At 40.3% G+C, this 18,550-nt stretch overlaps 2 protein-coding genes across 3 annotated transcripts; one reads left to right on the forward strand and one right to left on the reverse strand.

The window, feature by feature from the left end:
* The first annotated feature begins 235 nt into the window (after nucleotides 1-235).
* LOC118425637 (histone deacetylase 6-like) lies at nucleotides 236-13,077 on the forward strand. Of its 2 annotated transcripts, none has more exons than XM_035834612.1 (15): nucleotides 236-1,399; nucleotides 1,720-1,844; nucleotides 2,430-2,899; nucleotides 3,630-3,768; nucleotides 4,211-4,416; nucleotides 4,548-4,629; nucleotides 5,697-5,844; nucleotides 6,688-6,853; nucleotides 7,270-7,553; nucleotides 7,991-8,135; nucleotides 8,635-8,912; nucleotides 9,224-9,291; nucleotides 9,499-9,580; nucleotides 9,872-10,041; nucleotides 11,754-13,077. In XM_035834612.1, the coding sequence occupies exons 1-15, from the start codon at nucleotides 402-404 to the stop codon at nucleotides 11,804-11,806; spliced, it is 3,414 nt and encodes a 1,137-aa protein (XP_035690505.1). In that variant the 5' UTR covers nucleotides 236-401; the 3' UTR covers nucleotides 11,807-13,077. The 2 variants fall into 2 exon arrangements, with proteins under 2 accessions (XP_035690505.1, XP_035690504.1); XM_035834611.1 differs by lacking the exon at nucleotides 3,630-3,768 and adding an exon at nucleotides 3,183-3,321 and having other exon boundaries at nucleotides 238-1,399.
* Nucleotides 13,078-15,943: 2,866 nt separating this feature from the next.
* On the reverse strand, nucleotides 15,944-18,179 carry LOC118425571 (vitamin K epoxide reductase complex subunit 1-like protein 1). Its single transcript, XM_035834504.1, has 3 exons — nucleotides 17,913-18,179; nucleotides 17,479-17,588; nucleotides 15,944-16,772 (listed from the first exon to the last, which is right to left on the reverse strand). Exons 1-3 carry the CDS (start codon nucleotides 18,074-18,076, stop codon nucleotides 16,585-16,587), a joined length of 462 nt encoding a protein of 153 aa, XP_035690397.1. The 5' UTR covers nucleotides 18,077-18,179; the 3' UTR covers nucleotides 15,944-16,584.
* Nucleotides 18,180-18,550: the final 371 nt, after the last annotated feature.

Genomic DNA, 18,550 nt, shown 5'->3' on the forward strand with positions numbered 1-18,550 from the left:
ATATTCACATCCAGAGCACGTTATAGAGTAATCGTTGATTTTATTTGTGTGTTTTATTTGGAAAAGTTTGGTGGACCGTGGATGGGCGTGGCCATTCATTGTTGGACTTGGCCTGGCCACTTGGGCAAAGTTCACGTAACAGTTTTGTCATCTTAAACTTCATGATTATATTCATATTTAGATATAGTGTCAGTGTGTATGTGAGTGCATGTGTGGATGTATGTATGTAAGTGTGTTTGTGTGTACTGTGTTCATACATGCATGCGTGTCACATATGCATAGGTGCAAATAATTACAACTGTTCATGACTGTACATTGCAAAATTTCAGATCCTTCAATCGCTACATCCCAGTGCCATAGGAATGTGGTAAGATAACTTTGCCATATATCAAACAACAAATATGGAAGGGGCTGTACAACAACCACCAGATAGTGTACAACCCCTGGACAGAGATGTGCAACCACCATTAGATGTACAACCCCTGAGCAGTGATGTGCAACCACCACCAGATACTGTACAACCCCTGGGCAAAGATGTGCAACCACTGCCAGATAGTTTACAACCCCTGAGCAGAGATGTGCAACCACCAACAGATAGTGTACAACCTCAGTCACCACCCAAAGATGGAGAAACATCATCAGGAGAACATGGGACATCCTCCAATGTGCTTTCCTTTGACAGAACTGGAAATCTAAACCAACCAACTAGTACAGTAGACATTCCAGAACTGGACTACACTTCTCAGGGAGAAATTGCAGCGATTTCCACACATGTGACAGTGCCAACTGCTGGTGCGCAACTTGTCTCAAGGGGCAATGACAACCAAGGTGATAAACCAGCAAGCATGGAGAATGCAGAACAAATCACATTTCCAGCATCGGACAATCAACCAACCACAGAAGGCTTTGACAGCACAACAGAAGCAAGCAGTATTTCTCCGTCTGTCCCTGAAAACATTCCTCGCCATCCCACAATTCCACCTGCAGCTGAAGGTATTGTTGATGTCGTCACACCAAACCAGACGAAAGATGACAGTTCACCAGAGGACAAGAATAGCGAGCAGGGTAAGGGGACAGGATCAGGCAAGAAAAAAGGAAGAGGTTCCAAAAAGAAGAATGTCACTCCCACCGGGGTGGGGAGGGGAAACACTCAGTCACTTCAAGAAGCAAAGAAGAAGGGAAGAAAAGCAAGAAAGGCTGAAAAAGAGCTGGACCTCCTAGATTTGAGTGGACTGAGCCTGGAGGAAAGGCCTGTACCCAAAGGGACGGGGGTGGTGTTTGATGAGAGAATGGCAGATTACCACTGTCTGTGGGAGGACCTGAGCGACTGTAAGGCAGAACGGCCAGCAAGGTTCACTGAGACGCTGACATTACTGCGACAGAGAGGCTTGCTGGACAGGTAATGAACAACTTTTTATGCTTTGCCTATCTCTTCTTTTTCTGTATAGATACCGATAGTATTGTACATATAGCTGGTATAGTCACCCTTTTAAGTACACATATGAAAGCCCCAGAAGTGCTGCAACTTGCAGTGCAAGGATATTTTTGAGAGCTGAACAGTTCAATACATGTACACATTTCTTGACAAAATGGGTTGTATTTTTGCAACAATCATGTAATTGTTGACTATACTAGTACTATTTTGGGTATCTGTAGTTTCTTCCATGAAAAAATACCACTGAATATATTAGTTATGATTGATAACATCTTGTCCTGCAGATGTGTCACCATCCCCTCCCGCCCTGCCACTAGAGAAGAGGTCCTCAGTATTCACTCTGAGGGTCTCCTGGGGAAACTGGAGAGCAGTGTTACCATGACAACAGACCAGCTAAGACAGCTCTCAGGTACCCAGCATCTATCACTGTAAAACCCTGAGGGAGCCATCCTGATATGTCATGTTTTTTCTTTGGATGTTTAATTTTGAAAAAGGAAGTTTTCTTGACATTTTTGTTCTGATGTTAACATTTCATTAGAAATTATATATCATTTCAAAGGGCAATAAACAAGCTTTCTAATGAGTTAAGACACAATCATATTAAAAAAGCAGACATTTGAGAGAGCAAAATGGGGCACTTTTAAAATTTTCACTCACATAGTAAGCCCCAGCTTTTCTCTCCCAAATAATAATTACAACATGTGGGTATCATGGTTTTTTTATTTTGATTTGATCAATTTGGCTGTAAAGAGAAAAAAAAGCCAGGGCTACCCAACTAGCCGAAGGCTATCATCAAAGGCTAGCTTAAGTGTAATAGATAAGCTTTCAAGTGATGTACAATACAGTATAATAGAAAAAGTAGCAATGGAGATATGATTGCCTAAACTTGGGCTAATGGGCTTTAAAGTTTAAAACTTTTTTGGAGGGGAGAGGTTAGATTTTGAACTGTCATGTTTATATTTTGAAGTAAACTGTCTTGTATGCCCTCTTGCAGAGACTTTTGAAGACATAGCCATCCACCCCAAGTCTCTTGAATGTGCTCGTCTGTCTGCTGGTTGCACCCTCCAACTTATGGACCAAGTCCTCACCGGGAACGTACGCAACGGAATGGCCGTCGTACGCCCTCCCGGTCATCACGCCGACCGAGACCAATCCTGTGGCTACTGCCTCTTCAACAACATCGCCATCGCAGCCAGACAAGCGTTGACAAAGTACAGTTTGGAAAGGGTGCTGATAGTCGACTGGGATGTCCACTTTGGGAACGGAACCCAAGACCTTTTCTACGATGATCCGAGGGTCCTCTTCTTCTCCATCCACCGATACGAGCACATGGAGTACTGGCCACACATGGAGAGAGCCAACTACAGCTTTGTCGGGAGGGGGGCTGGAAAAGGCTATAACGTGAATGTGCCATGGAATAAGATAGGGCTGGGAGACCCAGACTATATGGCTGCATTTCAACAGGTATGCATGAAACCTTGGTACATGTATAGACTGAATGATAGTAGCAGTAGTAGTAGTTGTAGTAGTAATAGTAGTAGTATGTACAATAGTAGTAGTAGTAGTAGTGTGTAGTAGGCAAATTTATTTTTGCTGCGATGAGTTGCTTGCTACATAAAACTTTAGCATGTAATTTCAGATGCATCAGATTGCTTTTGATCAATAACAACATTATTTTAACTATGTCAAAAATCAATGCTTCAATTCATGTAAAATGCTTCAATACACTTGCCTGTGTTCCCTGTAGGTTCTTATGCCGATGGCGTATGAGTTTGATCCGCAGCTTGTGTTGGTTTCTGCTGGGTTTGACTCAGCAGTGGGAGACCGTATGGGAAAGATGGTCACGTCTCCTGTCTGCTATGCTCATTTACTTCACATGCTAACAGGTAGTTTTAACCTAAACTCAGAACAACATCAATACTGAAACAGCCACAAAAATGACACTAGCATTTGATGTCTGTTGGGAAAAAAAGTTGCATTTTCTTCTTCTGAAACCTGAAATTTATTTATTAGTTTCATTCTTACATTTGTTTTCTGTAAAACAAAAAAATCTTCAGTAGCAAAAGACAACATAGCAGCATTGTTGGGTTGTGACGTCTCTACCCAAATGTTAGTTTGGAATTCTTGTGGCTCATTTCAGGCTTCTGTGGCTCATTTTCGCTTCTTCATGAGTGTTGCTTGTACATGTGTCTAGGTCCTCATGCCCATGGCGTATGAGTTTGACCCCCAGTTGGTTCTGGTATCAGCTGGTTTTGACTCAGCTGCCGGGGATCCCAAGGGAGAAATGGACACGACCCCATCAGCTTATGCACACCTCCTACACATGCTGAAAGGTACTGCAGCATGGTTAGGTCTAGGAGAAAAAATGTTTAGTTGTCTGTTTCCTGACCTTCCCTAGAAAAACCAATAGCTACAAAGTCGGCCCCAGTCTTTTTTTGGTAGGCAGTGGAGTCAGATAGTTTCCAGTTTTGATTTTTATTCAGCCTGCTTCCTATTCATGGCAAAAGTTCTTGTCATATATCTAATGAAGGATAGATGCATCTAGAAATTTATAGCCAAATATTGGGACAAAATTGAAGTTCGACATCGAAAAGTTTGTTAGTATCCTCTGTCTATGGAAACTGTTATGAGACCAAGTGTACTGATGGCAAAAAAACTATGTAACTGTTATTCCTCTTTTGACTCATAATCTGTCTTCTTTTTTGAATTTGAATTTTTATGTGTGTTTTGTTTATACATTCGAAAAGCAAACGCAGAGTCCTATTGTTTTTTCAGGTCTCGCTGAAGGAAAAGTTTGTGCCATTATGGAGGGAGGGTACAACATACAGACATTGTCCGAGTGTGTCGCCATGTGTGTGGAAACTCTGTTGGGAGACCCCTGTCCGCCCCTCCCCCCGCTACGGCCTGATCCCAGCTCCGTGGAGACCATACGGAACGTTCTCGGAGTTCATCGTAACAACTGGAAGTGCTTTCAGTACCCAGTAATAAGCTTTAATCCTGCAGAATTTCTTTTATGACTTTTGCATTAGGATTGATGAATGATCTTTGTAGGAACTCATAAGACTAGGTTGAATTTGAGATTATCATATCAACTTATTTCATTGCCATCTAGGTTTCAACAGAAACCAGCGAGGAAGATCAGCATGTGCAACAAAACTCCGAAGACAAGTCCCTCTGGAGATCCGTTGGAAGGGGTATGTTTACATCAAAATCTTTTACTATGTCTCAAATAACCCTAAGACCATAGCAAGTAAATTTTATGAATGACGTCCTCTGCAGAATTAAAAAATGATGAGATTGGGTAAAAAAAAAACATTGCTAGATTTCCAAAATAGACATCATAGTATAGTCATGGCTACCTTGCTAGTGCCACTTCTAGTATGGCACTAGGCTACAGCACAACATGTTTTCCCATTTTTGTACTTTATTGTTATGCGGACCATCTCTCAGAAGAAGAAAAAAATTCCTGTTTTTTTTTCTGAAATCGGATAAGATTTATTAATAAGTGTGTGGATGTCATCTATGAAATTTGGTTGTTCCGGCCTAACACAAAATATGATTAGTACTAATATCTCTGTTATTTTTTTCATGAGTTGTTTAGTATTAGTCATTACCTTTTGAAATAATATCATATAGTCCTTATCCTTCGACAATAAACAAGTAACAATAAACAATCCTTCAGTACATGATTGTTGCCCCGTTGGATCAGGTACCTGTACATTAGGGCGTGAGGTGGGGCTGGTACATGATGAAGCCATGATGAACCATGATTGTTGCTCTGTTTGTATCAGGTACCTGTACATTAGGGCGTGAGGTGGGGCTGGTACATGATGAAGCCATGATGAACCATGATTGTTGCTCTGTTTGTATCAGGTACCTGTACATCAGGGCGTGAGGTGGGGCTGGTACATGATGAAGCCATGATGAACCATGATTGTTGCTCTGTTTGTATCAGGTACCTGTACATCAGGGCGTGAGGTGGCGCTGGTACATGATGAACCATGATTGTTCCCCTGTTTGTATCAGGTACCTGTACATCAGGGCGTGAGGTGGGGCTGGTACATGATGAAGCCATGATGAACCATGATTGTTGCCCTGTTTGTATCAGGTACCTGTACATCAGGGCGTGAGGTGGGGCTGGTACATGATGAAGCCATGATGAACCATGATTGTTGCCCTGTTTGTATCAGGTACCTGTACATCAGGACGTGAGGTGGGGCTGGTACATGATGAACCATGATTGTTCCCCTGTTTGTATCAGGTACCTGTACATCAGGACGTGAGGTGGGGCTGGTACATGATGAGGCCATGATGAACCATGTCAACATCTGGATGCCCGGCCACCCGGAACAACCGTACAGGATCCGCAGGATCATGCAGGCACTGGACAGGCACAGGCTGCAGGACAGGTCAGACTAAACGTTCCTGTTGTAAAAACTTAGGAAAATGCATTCCACTCTTTATCTAGATATATTCCATTCTCATACTGATAGTTTTATTCAGTCCCATGGACAGGTGTTCCACTCAATACTGTGGACAGTACTGAGATGTTCCATTTCAGTACCATGGACAAGTGTTTCAATTCAGTACCATAGGCAGGTGGTCTGTTTCTCTACCATAGACAGTTGTTCCATTTCAGTACCTTGGACAGATGTTCCATTTCAGTACCATGGACAGATGTTCCATTTCAGTACCATGGACAGGTGCTCCATTTCAGTACCATGGAAAGGTGTTCCATTTCAGTATGATAGACAGTTGTTCCATCTCAGTACCATGGAAAGGTGTTCCATTTCAGTACCATGGACAGGTGCTCCATTTCAGTACCATGGACAGATGTTCCATTTCAGTACCATGGACAGGTATTCCATTTCAGTACCATGGACAGGTATTCCATTGCAGTGCCATGGACAGGTGTTCCATCTCAGTACCGTGGACAGGTGTTCCATCTCAGTACCATGGACAGGTGCTCCATTTCAGTACCATGGAAGGGTGTTCCACTTCAGTATAATAGACAGGTGTTTCAATTCAGTACCATGGACAGGTGTTCTGTTTCAGTAACATGGACAGGTTTTCTGTTTCAGTACCATGGGCAGGTGTTCCATTTCAGTACCATGGAAAGGTGTTCCATTTCAGTACCATGGAATGGTGTTCCATTTCAGTATCATAGACAGATGTTGACTTTCAGTACCATGGACAGGTGTTCCATTTCAGCACCACGGACAGGTGTTCTAATTCTGACCCTTCTGTACCAGGTGTGTTAAGTTAGAGTCGAGACTGGCTACAGAAGAGGAGCTGTTGTACCTGCACACAGCTGAACACCTGCAGCTGATGCAGGAGACAGCAGAGATGACACCCCGACAGCTGAACAGAACACAGGCAGACTTCAACTCCATCTTCCTATGTAACGACACATACAAGGTAAGGGAGGGGTGAAGAAAGTCATTTATGGTTGTAGAATGGTATACAGGAAAACAGTGTAGCCAGCTATAGCGCGGGAATTCGTTCATTGAAATTAACTTTACCTTGATTTGCATACATTCTTAACTTTGTATTTTTTTTGGTCAAAATCTGCAAAAAAGGAGACAAACCTAACCCTCCCCATTTCTTGTGATTGAGGTATACTCAAACATAGCAGTTAAGAGGAAATACACAGGTTTTATTTATGCACAGGTCCTAAAGTTGCTTCTTTGACATCTTATATATAATTAGCAACTAAAATGTTGTTGTTTGTCCAGTGCTGGTGATTGGAACTGATGTTTCCAACAATTTCATAAGATTCCTAACGAGTATTTTACAATGTAACCAAAAGGACAATTTTCTCCCTTCACCCCAAGAGTGCCTGTCTAGCGGCAGGGTGTTCCATGAACGCCGTGGAGGCGGTCGCCACCGGGAGCGTACGTAGTGCCGTTGCTGTCGTCCGTCCGCCGGGTCATCATGCAGAGGTGGACAAACCCTGCGGCTTCTGTATCTTCAACAGTGCCGCCCTGGCAGCTCGCTTCGCTCAGAAGAGACTGGGGGTAGGGAGGGTACTGATACTGGACTGGGATATTCACCATGGTAACGGTACACAACACATGTTTGTGGACGACCCAACAGTGCTCTACATATCTATACACAGGTAACCATAACAACAGCACTCAGCTTTTAACCATTTTGTTGGCAATGTCTCTGGGAAGGAGTATACTACTAGTGAAGAAATTGAAACAACTATGAGGTGAATTCCTGTGAAAATTGGTTTTGATTTAGGTCAAAGTGACTGAAGAAAAGTTGAATAGATTTTTTTATAAAATTTGAACTATAAGTATAACAACTGTATTTTGTAAACAAAACCAAGGACAAAATGGCCCTCTAGCAACTGTCTTTGGTAATGCAGCTTAACTCAAGTTTCCATATACATGAAACTTTGTTAAAGAAATTACAATATTCATCTCAAGCCTAGATTTTCAATCCTTTTGCTGTAATAATCTAATCTGTTATAATTTTCAATCCTAGTGTCAAGATCTAACTTGAACTGTACAGAAAATTAATACTCAATATTATGCATTTTTCATCCAGGTATGACAACGGCATGTTTTTCCCTGGGAGCCCCGATGCTGACTGTACCGTGGTGGGGAGCGGACCGGGGGAGGGGTTTACTGTCAACGTGCCATGGAGTAGGGGAGGCATGGGGGATCCTGAGTACATGGCTGCATTTCAACAGGTCAGGGGATGGACTAAGTCTAGGTTCTCCAGCTACTTATTTATCTATCTGTCTTATAAATCGTTTAGAATGTTTTCACTAGTTTGCACACCAATAAAGAAGGCAGGTGCTGGCCACCATATTGGTGTCCCTATTTGCATTTCAAGGGACTTAAGCCAAAGCCTACACAACACTTTTGTGTTTAATCAGTAAAATTTAGAGTATTCTTCTAGTACTCTCTTCTGTGAGCTGTAGGCATTTAGAAGTAGTTATTTGTATCTGATATAAGAGAATACACTTCAGCAGTGATTTACAGAAATATGCAAATATGGACACCGGCATAATGAAAGACACAGTAATGATACTCTGTATTAACTGAATCATTGTGATTTTTTACACAGAAATATATGGGTCTGTAGACAATTTCCATGGACTAAGAATGATAAGACCTTCAAACTAAAATGTTTGATTCATTATCTACTGTCTTAAATTGTCTTTTTTTTGTGTGTTCCACGTCCAGGTTGTGATGCCCATAGCGTACGAGTATTCCCCCGAGCTTGTCATCATCTCAGCAGGATTTGATGCGGCGAGGGGGGACCCCCTAGGCCACTGTGATGTCACCCCCCCAGGCTATGCCCACATGACCCACATGCTGAGCAGCCTGGCAGGGGGGCGGGTCGTACTACTGCTGGAGGGGGGGTACAACCTGTCATCCATCTCCGAGTCCATGTCAGAATGTACCAAAATCCTCCTGGGGGACCCCTGCCCTCCATTAGAGTACTCCCCTCCATGTGAAGAGTAAGTACATCCATTATTAGTTCTTCATAGTCTCACACCCCCCTTTATTTACTTAGTATATTCCAAACTTTCCTTTCTAATGCAGTCAGCTGTTGACTTATGTGCTTTTTTGTTTCAGTACACTTTTAACTTTCCATATACTTTTCTTTACATATGAATTTTAGTCTTGTGAAAAAGCTATTTCGAGTATTGAATACTTGATTACCTTGGAACTGAATGAGATGTGTAAAATCTTTACAACCATATTTCATGTCTCTATGATATAGTGTATGACAACTTTGTTTATAAGTAATATTCATATTTCCTTACAGGGCAGTACAGTCCATGTTGAGCACCCTTCATGTTCATCAGAAGTACTGGAGAAGTCTGGCTTTCCAAGGTAAAATTATGCCTCTGTTTTTGAATGATGGTTAATGTGCCATAATGTAGCTGGCTTCCCTTCTAGTCCAGTCCCCTTTACTATTTTGATAAGAAATTGTGTTGAAATATGATGCTACACCTTGTGCTTCAATGCCAGGCAGCGTATGGACTGAAACTTTTAACATTGTACGAGTGATATTTTGGGGACATTTCTATCTTAACTCAGTTGATGTTGGGACCAAAGATGTCTGCAGTGATGAGGGAGGCGATGAGAGTAGTACCACAGGAACAGAGAGAGAACCAGACAGGTATATATGGTTTATATGTGCTTTATCTGCAGATGCATAAGATTGGTTTTGATCAAGAGCAGGAATACCCTTTAATGATCAAACTATAATTTTATGATTTTCTATCAAAATCCATGTGTACTGGCACCACACTCTCGTTCAACCATTGTTAAAATAACCTGTCTTAATACAATGTGCACTTCAGGTTTCTATTTCATATGTGCATGATTTTTTATTGCAGCCACCCCGGTACAAGCTTCGTCATCTGGCAATATCGGAATAATGATTTGCCGTTATTTTCCTGTTTCTTAGACCAGCATTGATGGACCTCAATCTTCAGATGGAACAACTCAGCATTACAGGGGAGGAAAAGGACAATCAGAATACTGCAGGGGGGATAGAAGAGAAGATGCCAACAGATGGGACTGGAAGTGATGCAGCAGCGCCACCTGTCCAAAATCATTTGCAACTGCAGCCCCCAGGTTTGTGGAACTTTAACACTGTTTGAATGATAAAAGACATGTATCACATATTTCCCATCATATTTGTCATATATTTGTATTTGTTGATGTATACATTGATGAAGTTGGATATCCAGGTAATAAGATATGCCAAAAGCAGTTACTCAAGCAACTGGATATGGCTTTGGAAACAGTCAGCCTGACTTAATTTTCTTACAATGTTTCGTATGGGACATCTAAGATTGCCTTCATTCATAGTTAGGATATTAAGATACCAGTTTTTTGTCTTTCGCCGCGCTTCCGCGGCGAAAGGCAATCAGACCGATATTAGATTTCTGTCCGTCTGTCCGTCCGTCCGTCCGTCCGGGTCGACCATGCCATACCGTGCTAGCGAGATATTCTACCCTGTAGATTCGACGGTATGTAACGTTATGACATACGTATCGGCCTACCATGAATGTGCTGCTTGGTTTGCGGTCCATGCCATATCGTGCTAGCGAGATATTCTACCCTGCAGATTCGACGGTATGTAACGTTATGACATACGTATCGGCCTACCATGAATGTGCTGCTTGGTTTCTGTATGGCTTATAAGCAGGAATTTGCAGAGACGGATGTGAACGGTGAGGATTTCTTCGTAAGATTGTATACAATTTATAAACTAACATGTTCGCTGTTTGGTTATAATAAAACAGACATTGTAGAGAACAGTTTGACATGTCATTTACTTTGTTTTATGGAAAATCACCGCTACAAAATCTAGAATTGTGTAAGATGCGTGCGCCGCATCTGACATGGTGTGGGAGGGGGGCGTATTCGGAAATTTCTTACTCTAAGAAATTTCAGGCTATTTTCGTGTAACAAACTTCTTTCAGCAAAATAGTAGCCCTCGGATGCGTTGAAAATAGAATTACCCACATTTAATTTATAATTTCGAAAGGGAAGATTCTGACCGAGCTCGACGGAGTGAGTCTGACGCGTGACGTCACGACTCCGTCAAGTAAAAGCATAATTGCGTTACTAAAAGAAACGAAACGTTCCATTAAACATACCACGGACCTGTTTTAGTTTAAAATATCTACCTTTCACATGATCTTGCCATTAAAAAAAATATTTCCATTACTGTATATGCCATGTTAATATTTTATGTTCAGTTGTTTATGGTGACAATACTTTGTTTGTTCTTGCAGAAATTCAGGACACATCTACTGATAAATTTGATTACTACAGTGCACTTTCATAAAACCCTGTTGTACTGTAACAGAGCCGTTCTTAACAGCGAAACAATCCGAATAAAGTTAACATCATTCATGCAGTTGTGTTATTATACAGTTCAAGTAAAATATACTCTGTGAGAACCACTACCTTACTAAACAGTTATATAACCTAGCACTTGACCAAACTGTGCCAGAGCTGCCAACGTTGCAGACTTGGCACCCACGCTTGACCAAACTATGCCAAACAATTTTACCTACACAATATAAGTAAGCGAAAGACTAGCTTTTTTCAGAAGCTCTTGTTTCAGATCACTTCAGTGTCACTGATGAAAACTACTGGATGCTAGTTGAAACGTCAGACCATTTCCCAAATCATGCATATCCAGTTGCTTGAGTAACTGCTTTTTGGCATATTTATATTTTATGTAGAGATAAACTTATATAGGTCATACAAATACATGTACAGTTTCTTAAAGTTAGTAAAGCTGTTTTTAATATAAACTGTTTCCCTCACAGAAAACATGGTTGATCAACCACCAACACCTCCAGTAACAGAGTCATCTATTTGAGAAGTAGCTGTCAATTTGCAAGCAACAGATCCAAGAATGCAGCCCCAAATAAGGACAGTGCAAATTTAGAGCTAAGTTTACAATTGCAGGTGATGAAAATACCTCATCAAGCCAGATACCTTCCTTTGAAATTATGGATTTTTATGAAGGAATATGATATAGAAATGTCTCAATGTGTGCAAATGACAATTGTAGCCATATGTTAGATAGATATGTTTGAGATTTCTATGTAGCTGTGATCTATATATGATTAAGTATGACATTTGTGATTTATTTAATCATTGAACATTCAATTTTGAATTTAATATGTAGAAGATCCACCGTTAGTTGATGTACATAACCTGTGCAAGTAATTGTGCCATCATTTATCTGTCCTGATGGGTACGGACAATGCTGTGATTGCCACTGTGCCATCAGTCTATATATGAAACAAGTCAAAACTTTTCTTACAGTCACTAGCAGATGATATGTGCATATAGCCAGACAGATCCCTGTATACCAAAACTGTGTGCAAGACCAAGGAGCTTTTATCATCTTCTTGGTACGACTATATATTGGTCTCAGTACTTTTGGGCATCAGACAACTCAGCTGTATAGCCTCACAATATACATTATGTATGTATCAGCCGTCTTGTGTTCAAAACATTATGACGACAAAGCAATAGCTGGTAAATTTCATCTTCATACTGTGTTACATAATGGTTAATATCCTTTCTATCTAACATTTGTAAGATTTTGTTAACATTGTGAAGTACTGTTCAATATACATATAATGTAGCTCAATTGGCTGTTTGATACCATATGCTTTTCTTGTGCAAAACCACATTTTGAGAGTTGTATTGTGAGAAGTAGAATTCAACATCTAACATTACTATAACAATTATTATCAAATGGGACATTTTTATTATTTAACCAGTAATTATTTTGAGGTGCATACTCTAGACTTTTCTTTGAAAGTGGATAGTTATGGTTTCCTTTATTGCTGTTATGATTTATTTATATTATGTTTATTGCACCACAATCTACTTTTTCCTGTTTTTGCTTCATCAATAATAGTATTTTTATAAACATTTTAATTGTGGGACTTATATTTTAATTTGCTGATCGATGATGATCTGCCTAAAATCATAAAGAATACATCACAAAACATTCATACTTAATGGCTGTTTTCTGTTGTGTAATTTTGCTTTTGACTTTAACATAGTTGGTGTCATGCAGATATGTTTTGTAAACCAAAGACGTTATGCAAACCAAGTAAATAATAATTCCAAGTCCAGTTTTGCAGTATTCCATTAGTGTTGTATCAACATATGCATGTATCCATAGAGATTACTGGCAGTATACACTGGCTCACCGTTCCATGTTTTTGGAGAGGATGTGACTTCCGAGTATAATTTGCAGAAAAAATCCCTGTAACCTGTACATCTGCAGAGTGTTTGGAGCATACAAATCAGAAGCAGCTGATCGACTGGAGGTGAGGTAAGCCCTAAGGTTAAGATTATCCAGGTATTCTGGAACATTGTATGTTATATCTTCCCATCAAAGTAACGTTACTAAAGCATTCCATATCTATTCCACACTTCGTATCAATCTAAAAATCGGTACCTTCTCTGCGTGTCAAGGGCGCCGCTTAGCGAACTAGAAAAGAAAGACAGAAGAGTAATACTGCAAATACGATTTTACATTGATTATTTAAGAGCGACCCCTAGCAGTCAGTGAAATAAATGCTGCAGATGGACTACCGTATGATAGCGTATGGGCAAGTAGGTACACAATGATTGGTCATTTAATTCCACTTGACCAATCAGCACGTAACTTTTTTTGATGTGCAGTACTATATCAACAGAATTACCTGAATGTACATCCACATGACCAATCAGCGTCAATACCACCTGTAGACCGCGCAACACAGTTATCATCCGCAGTACAAAGTAGTACGACTAAAATCTTGAAATTATTCAGCTTGTAGTTGTATAATCACCGCCATTTGTACACTATTTGCTAACACTTCAACATGAAATCCAGTGATGCTTTAAACTTACTATGTGGTGGTATAATAAGTCAGCTTTTAGATCGTATGTGGAGTGTCATAGTAGCTGCACATTGATTTGTCAGTTTATTCTACTCGACCAATCAGCACGTAACTTTTTTTGATGTGCAGTGCTATATCAACAGAATTATCTGAATGTACATCCACACGACCAATCAGCGTCAATACCACCTGCAGACCGAACAGCACAGTAATTATCCGCGGTACAAAGTAGTGCGGCCGAATCTTGGGAGCTATTCACCTTGTTGTTCATCGAAAGTCTCGCTAATGATCTAGTGGTGTTGGTCCGAGTAGTGATGATTCTCGTGGGCTCTGAACAAACATGCTGTGGACAGAAGTTGGACCGGCAATATGGCATGCTATACTGCTCTTGATGCTATGATACTTTTGGTCACTAGTCGGCGCTTTTGATCCATTTAGTTTATCGTCGCATAAGATGGCTTGTCTACGAAACCATCATAGAATCTATTTTTGTGAGCTGTTGCATGCCACGTAGCATAAACTGGTTTTATAAAATAGCATCAAACTGGTCTCTTCTGAAGATATGTAACTGTTAGCTGTAATAAACAATGGATTACAAGTCTGAGTACATGTATAATAATGACACCAACAGGTCATGTTTGAATGTATTTACAGAAACGTGCAAGGAGCGATCATAGGAGCGAAACAGGGCCGGTATAGGGTAACACTAACTATAAGTCTTGTCCTTTCCGTCCAGGGCCCATCAAAACGATTCCCCAGGCGCTTAAGGTTGAATTACATCACAAGTGATATACACCGCTTACAACATTTTGAAATAGAATTTGGATCTATTGATAAAAACAGAAAATCGTCACTTTTGTTGTTAAATGTTGAACGTCGACATCGTCTTTCCCAAAATAGAATTGGAAGTTGGATGTACATGGTATGACTGTATGCTGTAAATTGCCAGCAGACAATTTACAGGACATTTACTCTATCAAACATGTCATTTCCGACATAATATCCCGTATTTCTGTTGGTGAAATACCTTAGATATTGCCATTGTTAATCTCAAATGATGACAGGGTGAAAGACACAGTCGATTCAGCCGCAAAAATTCAAACCCTTTGCGAGCCTCCCATCATTTCCCCATTCCCGAAAACAGCGTAAATTGGCAATTTGACGGTCGTTTCAGCCACTTTTCAGGACGCGCCTGAGAGCAGTACTGCAGTTTGGGCTCTAATGGGGTATGTAGTCCCGACCTTTAAAACATGAAAATAAACAAGAACCTATTCTTAATGCCTGTGAAAACTGTCCTATATGGGTCTAAACATCCTAACACGCATCTGGAATGACGTTTCAGACACAACCTGACATAAAAAGGATAGTTTTAGGCGCCGCGCGAGGAGCCTCTGTAACACCATGTCCGCCCGTCGAAGCGCCGCCTACATTCATGTCCAGATTCATGTCTACATCATATACTGGACATTACCAGTTTCCCATTTGGCCTTTTACTCAATTGTCCATCTGCTTACATGAGAAAATAGACTATCCTAGAAGTACGTCCGTCGTCACTCAGAAAACATTACGATCTTCATCGCCAACATCTGCTTGAAAAGTTTATCCGATTTGCTTTGACACCTTTGGCTTTCTACTTGCTTGCTTGCTTTGTGCCTCTACGATGTACTTATTAAGTTGATAACGTTGTATCTGTGTTTACATATTCGCGAGATGTTGTATTATTCAGGTCATGCAGCGGTTCCGAACGCCACGACTTCTAAACAAGTTCTCCCGGACGGGACACGTTTTCAGACACAAACTACCTAGTACCTACAGTAGTACCACCACCTTCCTTTTACCTGTCTTACAAACACACTTGACCTCAAGTTTCCTTCGCCATTTCCTGTCTATGTCTGTTTCTTTCATAAACGGTGCAAGTTTTATCATCGTACATGTACGTGTAGCCACAGCTGCAACAGTGTGTAAATGAGCCACCCTCGTACCCCTCATGTTGAGTTTCAGTTCAAGTCACTGTTATGATGATGTAAAGACCAACTAGACTGGCACACTTAACATGGCGTTCAGGACGCATTGTGTAATTGTGAATATTGTAAGAAAGTGGAATGTCTTTGAATACAAAATTGGTTTATTTACATATAAAATACTATAACAGTTATAGAGCAGTAAACAATCTTGTCAACATTAGAACGCTCTTTAAACAGCCACAATTATAAGGCTTCACATTTGCATGAAGAACAAGAAAACTCCAGGTTACCCTTTTCTGTAGTTTTTCATGTTCTGATCTTTACAAGTACAAGTATCCTTCATGTATGTGGCGACTATACATGCATTGCATTTCAAAGACCTATATCCAAAGTTACAACAAAGTACAAGAGGAACAACAAAAGAATACAGATATTCAAACTTAAAATATTGGATGACAAATCTTTATATGTTTTGTACATAAATGGCTTTATAATGCAAATAAATAAACAAGGTATTAGATCCCATTTATTTTCACTCTAGTTTGGCAACCAGATGGAATTCAGATTTGTTTCATATTAAACCTAAACCTTTGTGGAGATATGGCAACAAATGATGACCTCTACATGAAATTTACCTTGTATTCTAAATAATGGGTTTATTAGTTCTTAAAGGGATGGTACATATATCTGATTTTCTTAATTATCTTCCCACATATCTCTCTTTGTTCTACACTCCATCCTATGACTGTAAGGTATATTTTATATAAACTAATACTCCAGATTTATAAGGTAATGAAAGTTTGATAGTTGACGAACATGATGGCAAAATTGACCACATATGTAGAGATGCAGACCACACAGGTGTCCTTCAGAATGAAGTAGAGAACATACGACAGCCACACACACCCCAGACAGGACAGGAGGGATGTGTAGAACAGGAGATGAACACACACGGAGCCGCCGACATATCCTGTGGAGGGGAGAGTGAGAAAAAAAGATTAGTTCTAGACTTCTAGTTAAACTTGTGTTCAAATCACCTCATACATGTAGGTACTGAAAGTTAGATTCATTAGTGTTTGTGACACTTAAATTTTGTGGCATGTTAAAAAGAAAACTTGAAGTAGCAAGCATCAAGTTAACAGGACTGGTACATAGTACGGTACAACCGTTTTTTTTCTTGTTGGACTGGTCCAGAAATACCGAGCCTGAAAAAAATCAGTGGACTGGGTTTTGAGAAAATGACCAGCTTGGATGTATATCGGCAAGCGTTCACATGTTTTTTAGCTTACAAGCCCAAGAAAAGAAAACAAGAGTAAAATATTGTAGTGTTTTAAGTCATTCTACCGAGTTTGGTTTAACACTTGGTTTAACATTGTTTACATGAAGATAGGAATTTAGAATGCCAGTGGGATACTACATTTTGTAACTTCACCACAAAGATTCCTTTGTAGCAAAATGGAACATTATTTTGAGTATTGTCTATTCACAAGTTTTCACAATTCCAGGTCCTGGAGGTTCTGGTCCGGACCGGGACCTGATCCCCTGGACCTGAACCAGGCTTGCGCCTGAATGTTCTCTACCACTACCCGTACCTAGTCATAATCATTATAACAAGTGGAATCCCCCATTGTTTTATATTATATTAAATATATCATATCATATTATATAAAACTTACCCAGCACAAGTTGAAGCACATAGAAGATGATTCCCAGTACACTGTTAGGCTGAATCAGGATGCTGTCCTCCCCTACGATGTGTTGGAGTAGTCCAAACCCTTTGCCATAACTGTTTTACAAGTGTACAAATAAAAATATGACCATGTGATGTCTTCCTACTATCCGCTAAATACCCCTATGTACATGAATGCCTTATACGATGTAAACAGCAAAATCACAAGCTTCGACGGACAGCAACATTTGGACCACCCATTTATATGATTCTTTAAACTATGTACAACAAACTTTAAATTGCTTAGTATACGCGAGGCGGGAAAATGGTTGTTTTTCATGCAAATGGCATAACCCATATAAAACCTTCCGTATGGTTCTGAATATGTCTGCTTCTCTGCCCCTCCCCCTTGAACTATATTTTCCAAGTCCAACAACTTACTATGAACTGAAGGCCTTGGTACAGCTCACTCGGTCACTGAAGTCACAGAACGCCACATAGCTCTTGTTCTTCTCCTTCTCCAACTCCACGTGTAAAGCGTAGATAGACAAGATGATTCCTACAACACACAGGCTAGCGTGGAGGGATAGAAACTCGACGATCATGGTGCCACTGACTGTAAACAGAGCACTGAAGGTATGAACTGTTGTGTCGAAGTATGAAATCTGGAAGCAACCCGGAAGTACTGATTCTAGCTGATTCCACTCTCGGTATAGGGGTGACTTTTCAGGTTACTGAGAGGAAAGATACTAAGTAAGCAGTGAATTAATCTGATGTGCATGGCAGCATGTCACACTAAGATCAATGTAGAAAAACTGTCGTAATCTATTACATGTAAAGTTTTAGACTGAAAAGTAGTAATTGGTATCACTGTAAATACAGTATACCTATTATTCATGATGGTATAGTCTATGCCCATATACGGTGTTCTATTTATAACTTGCAGCCAATGAAGTTTGCAGACTGATAAAGAAATGTACGAATAGCCGTTTAATGCAGTTTAGGTACCCAACTACGTGCCTTTTGATTAATAATTATGACGCTTGGGTGACAATCAATATTGAAAGATAAGAATTCTG

This window comes from Branchiostoma floridae, chromosome 11 (genome assembly GCF_000003815.2).
Source record: "Branchiostoma floridae strain S238N-H82 chromosome 11, Bfl_VNyyK, whole genome shotgun sequence".
NCBI classification, from domain to species: domain Eukaryota; kingdom Metazoa; phylum Chordata; class Leptocardii; order Amphioxiformes; family Branchiostomatidae; genus Branchiostoma; species Branchiostoma floridae.

Coding starts and splice junctions, on each gene's coding strand:
- LOC118425637 (XM_035834612.1), top strand. CDS start 402: ATGGAAGGGGCTGTACAACAACCACCAGATAGTGTACAACCCCTGGAC. Junction 8,136..8,634: donor ACATGGCTGCATTTCAACAG/GTCAGGGGATGG, acceptor TTCCACGTCCAG/GTTGTGATGCCCATAGCGTA. Junction 8,913..9,223: donor TACTCCCCTCCATGTGAAGA/GTAAGTACATCC, acceptor ATTTCCTTACAG/GGCAGTACAGTCCATGTTGA.
- LOC118425571 (XM_035834504.1), bottom strand. CDS start 18,076: ATGATCGTCGAGTTTCTATCCCTCCACGCTAGCCTGTGTGTTGTAGGA. Junction 17,589..17,912: donor ACCAAGGCCTTCAGTTCATA/GTAAGTTGTTGG, acceptor CTTGTAAAACAG/TTATGGCAAAGGGTTTGGAC. Junction 16,773..17,478: donor TGTGCTTCAACTTGTGCTGG/GTAAGTTTTATA, acceptor TCCCCTCCACAG/GATATGTCGGCGGCTCCGTG.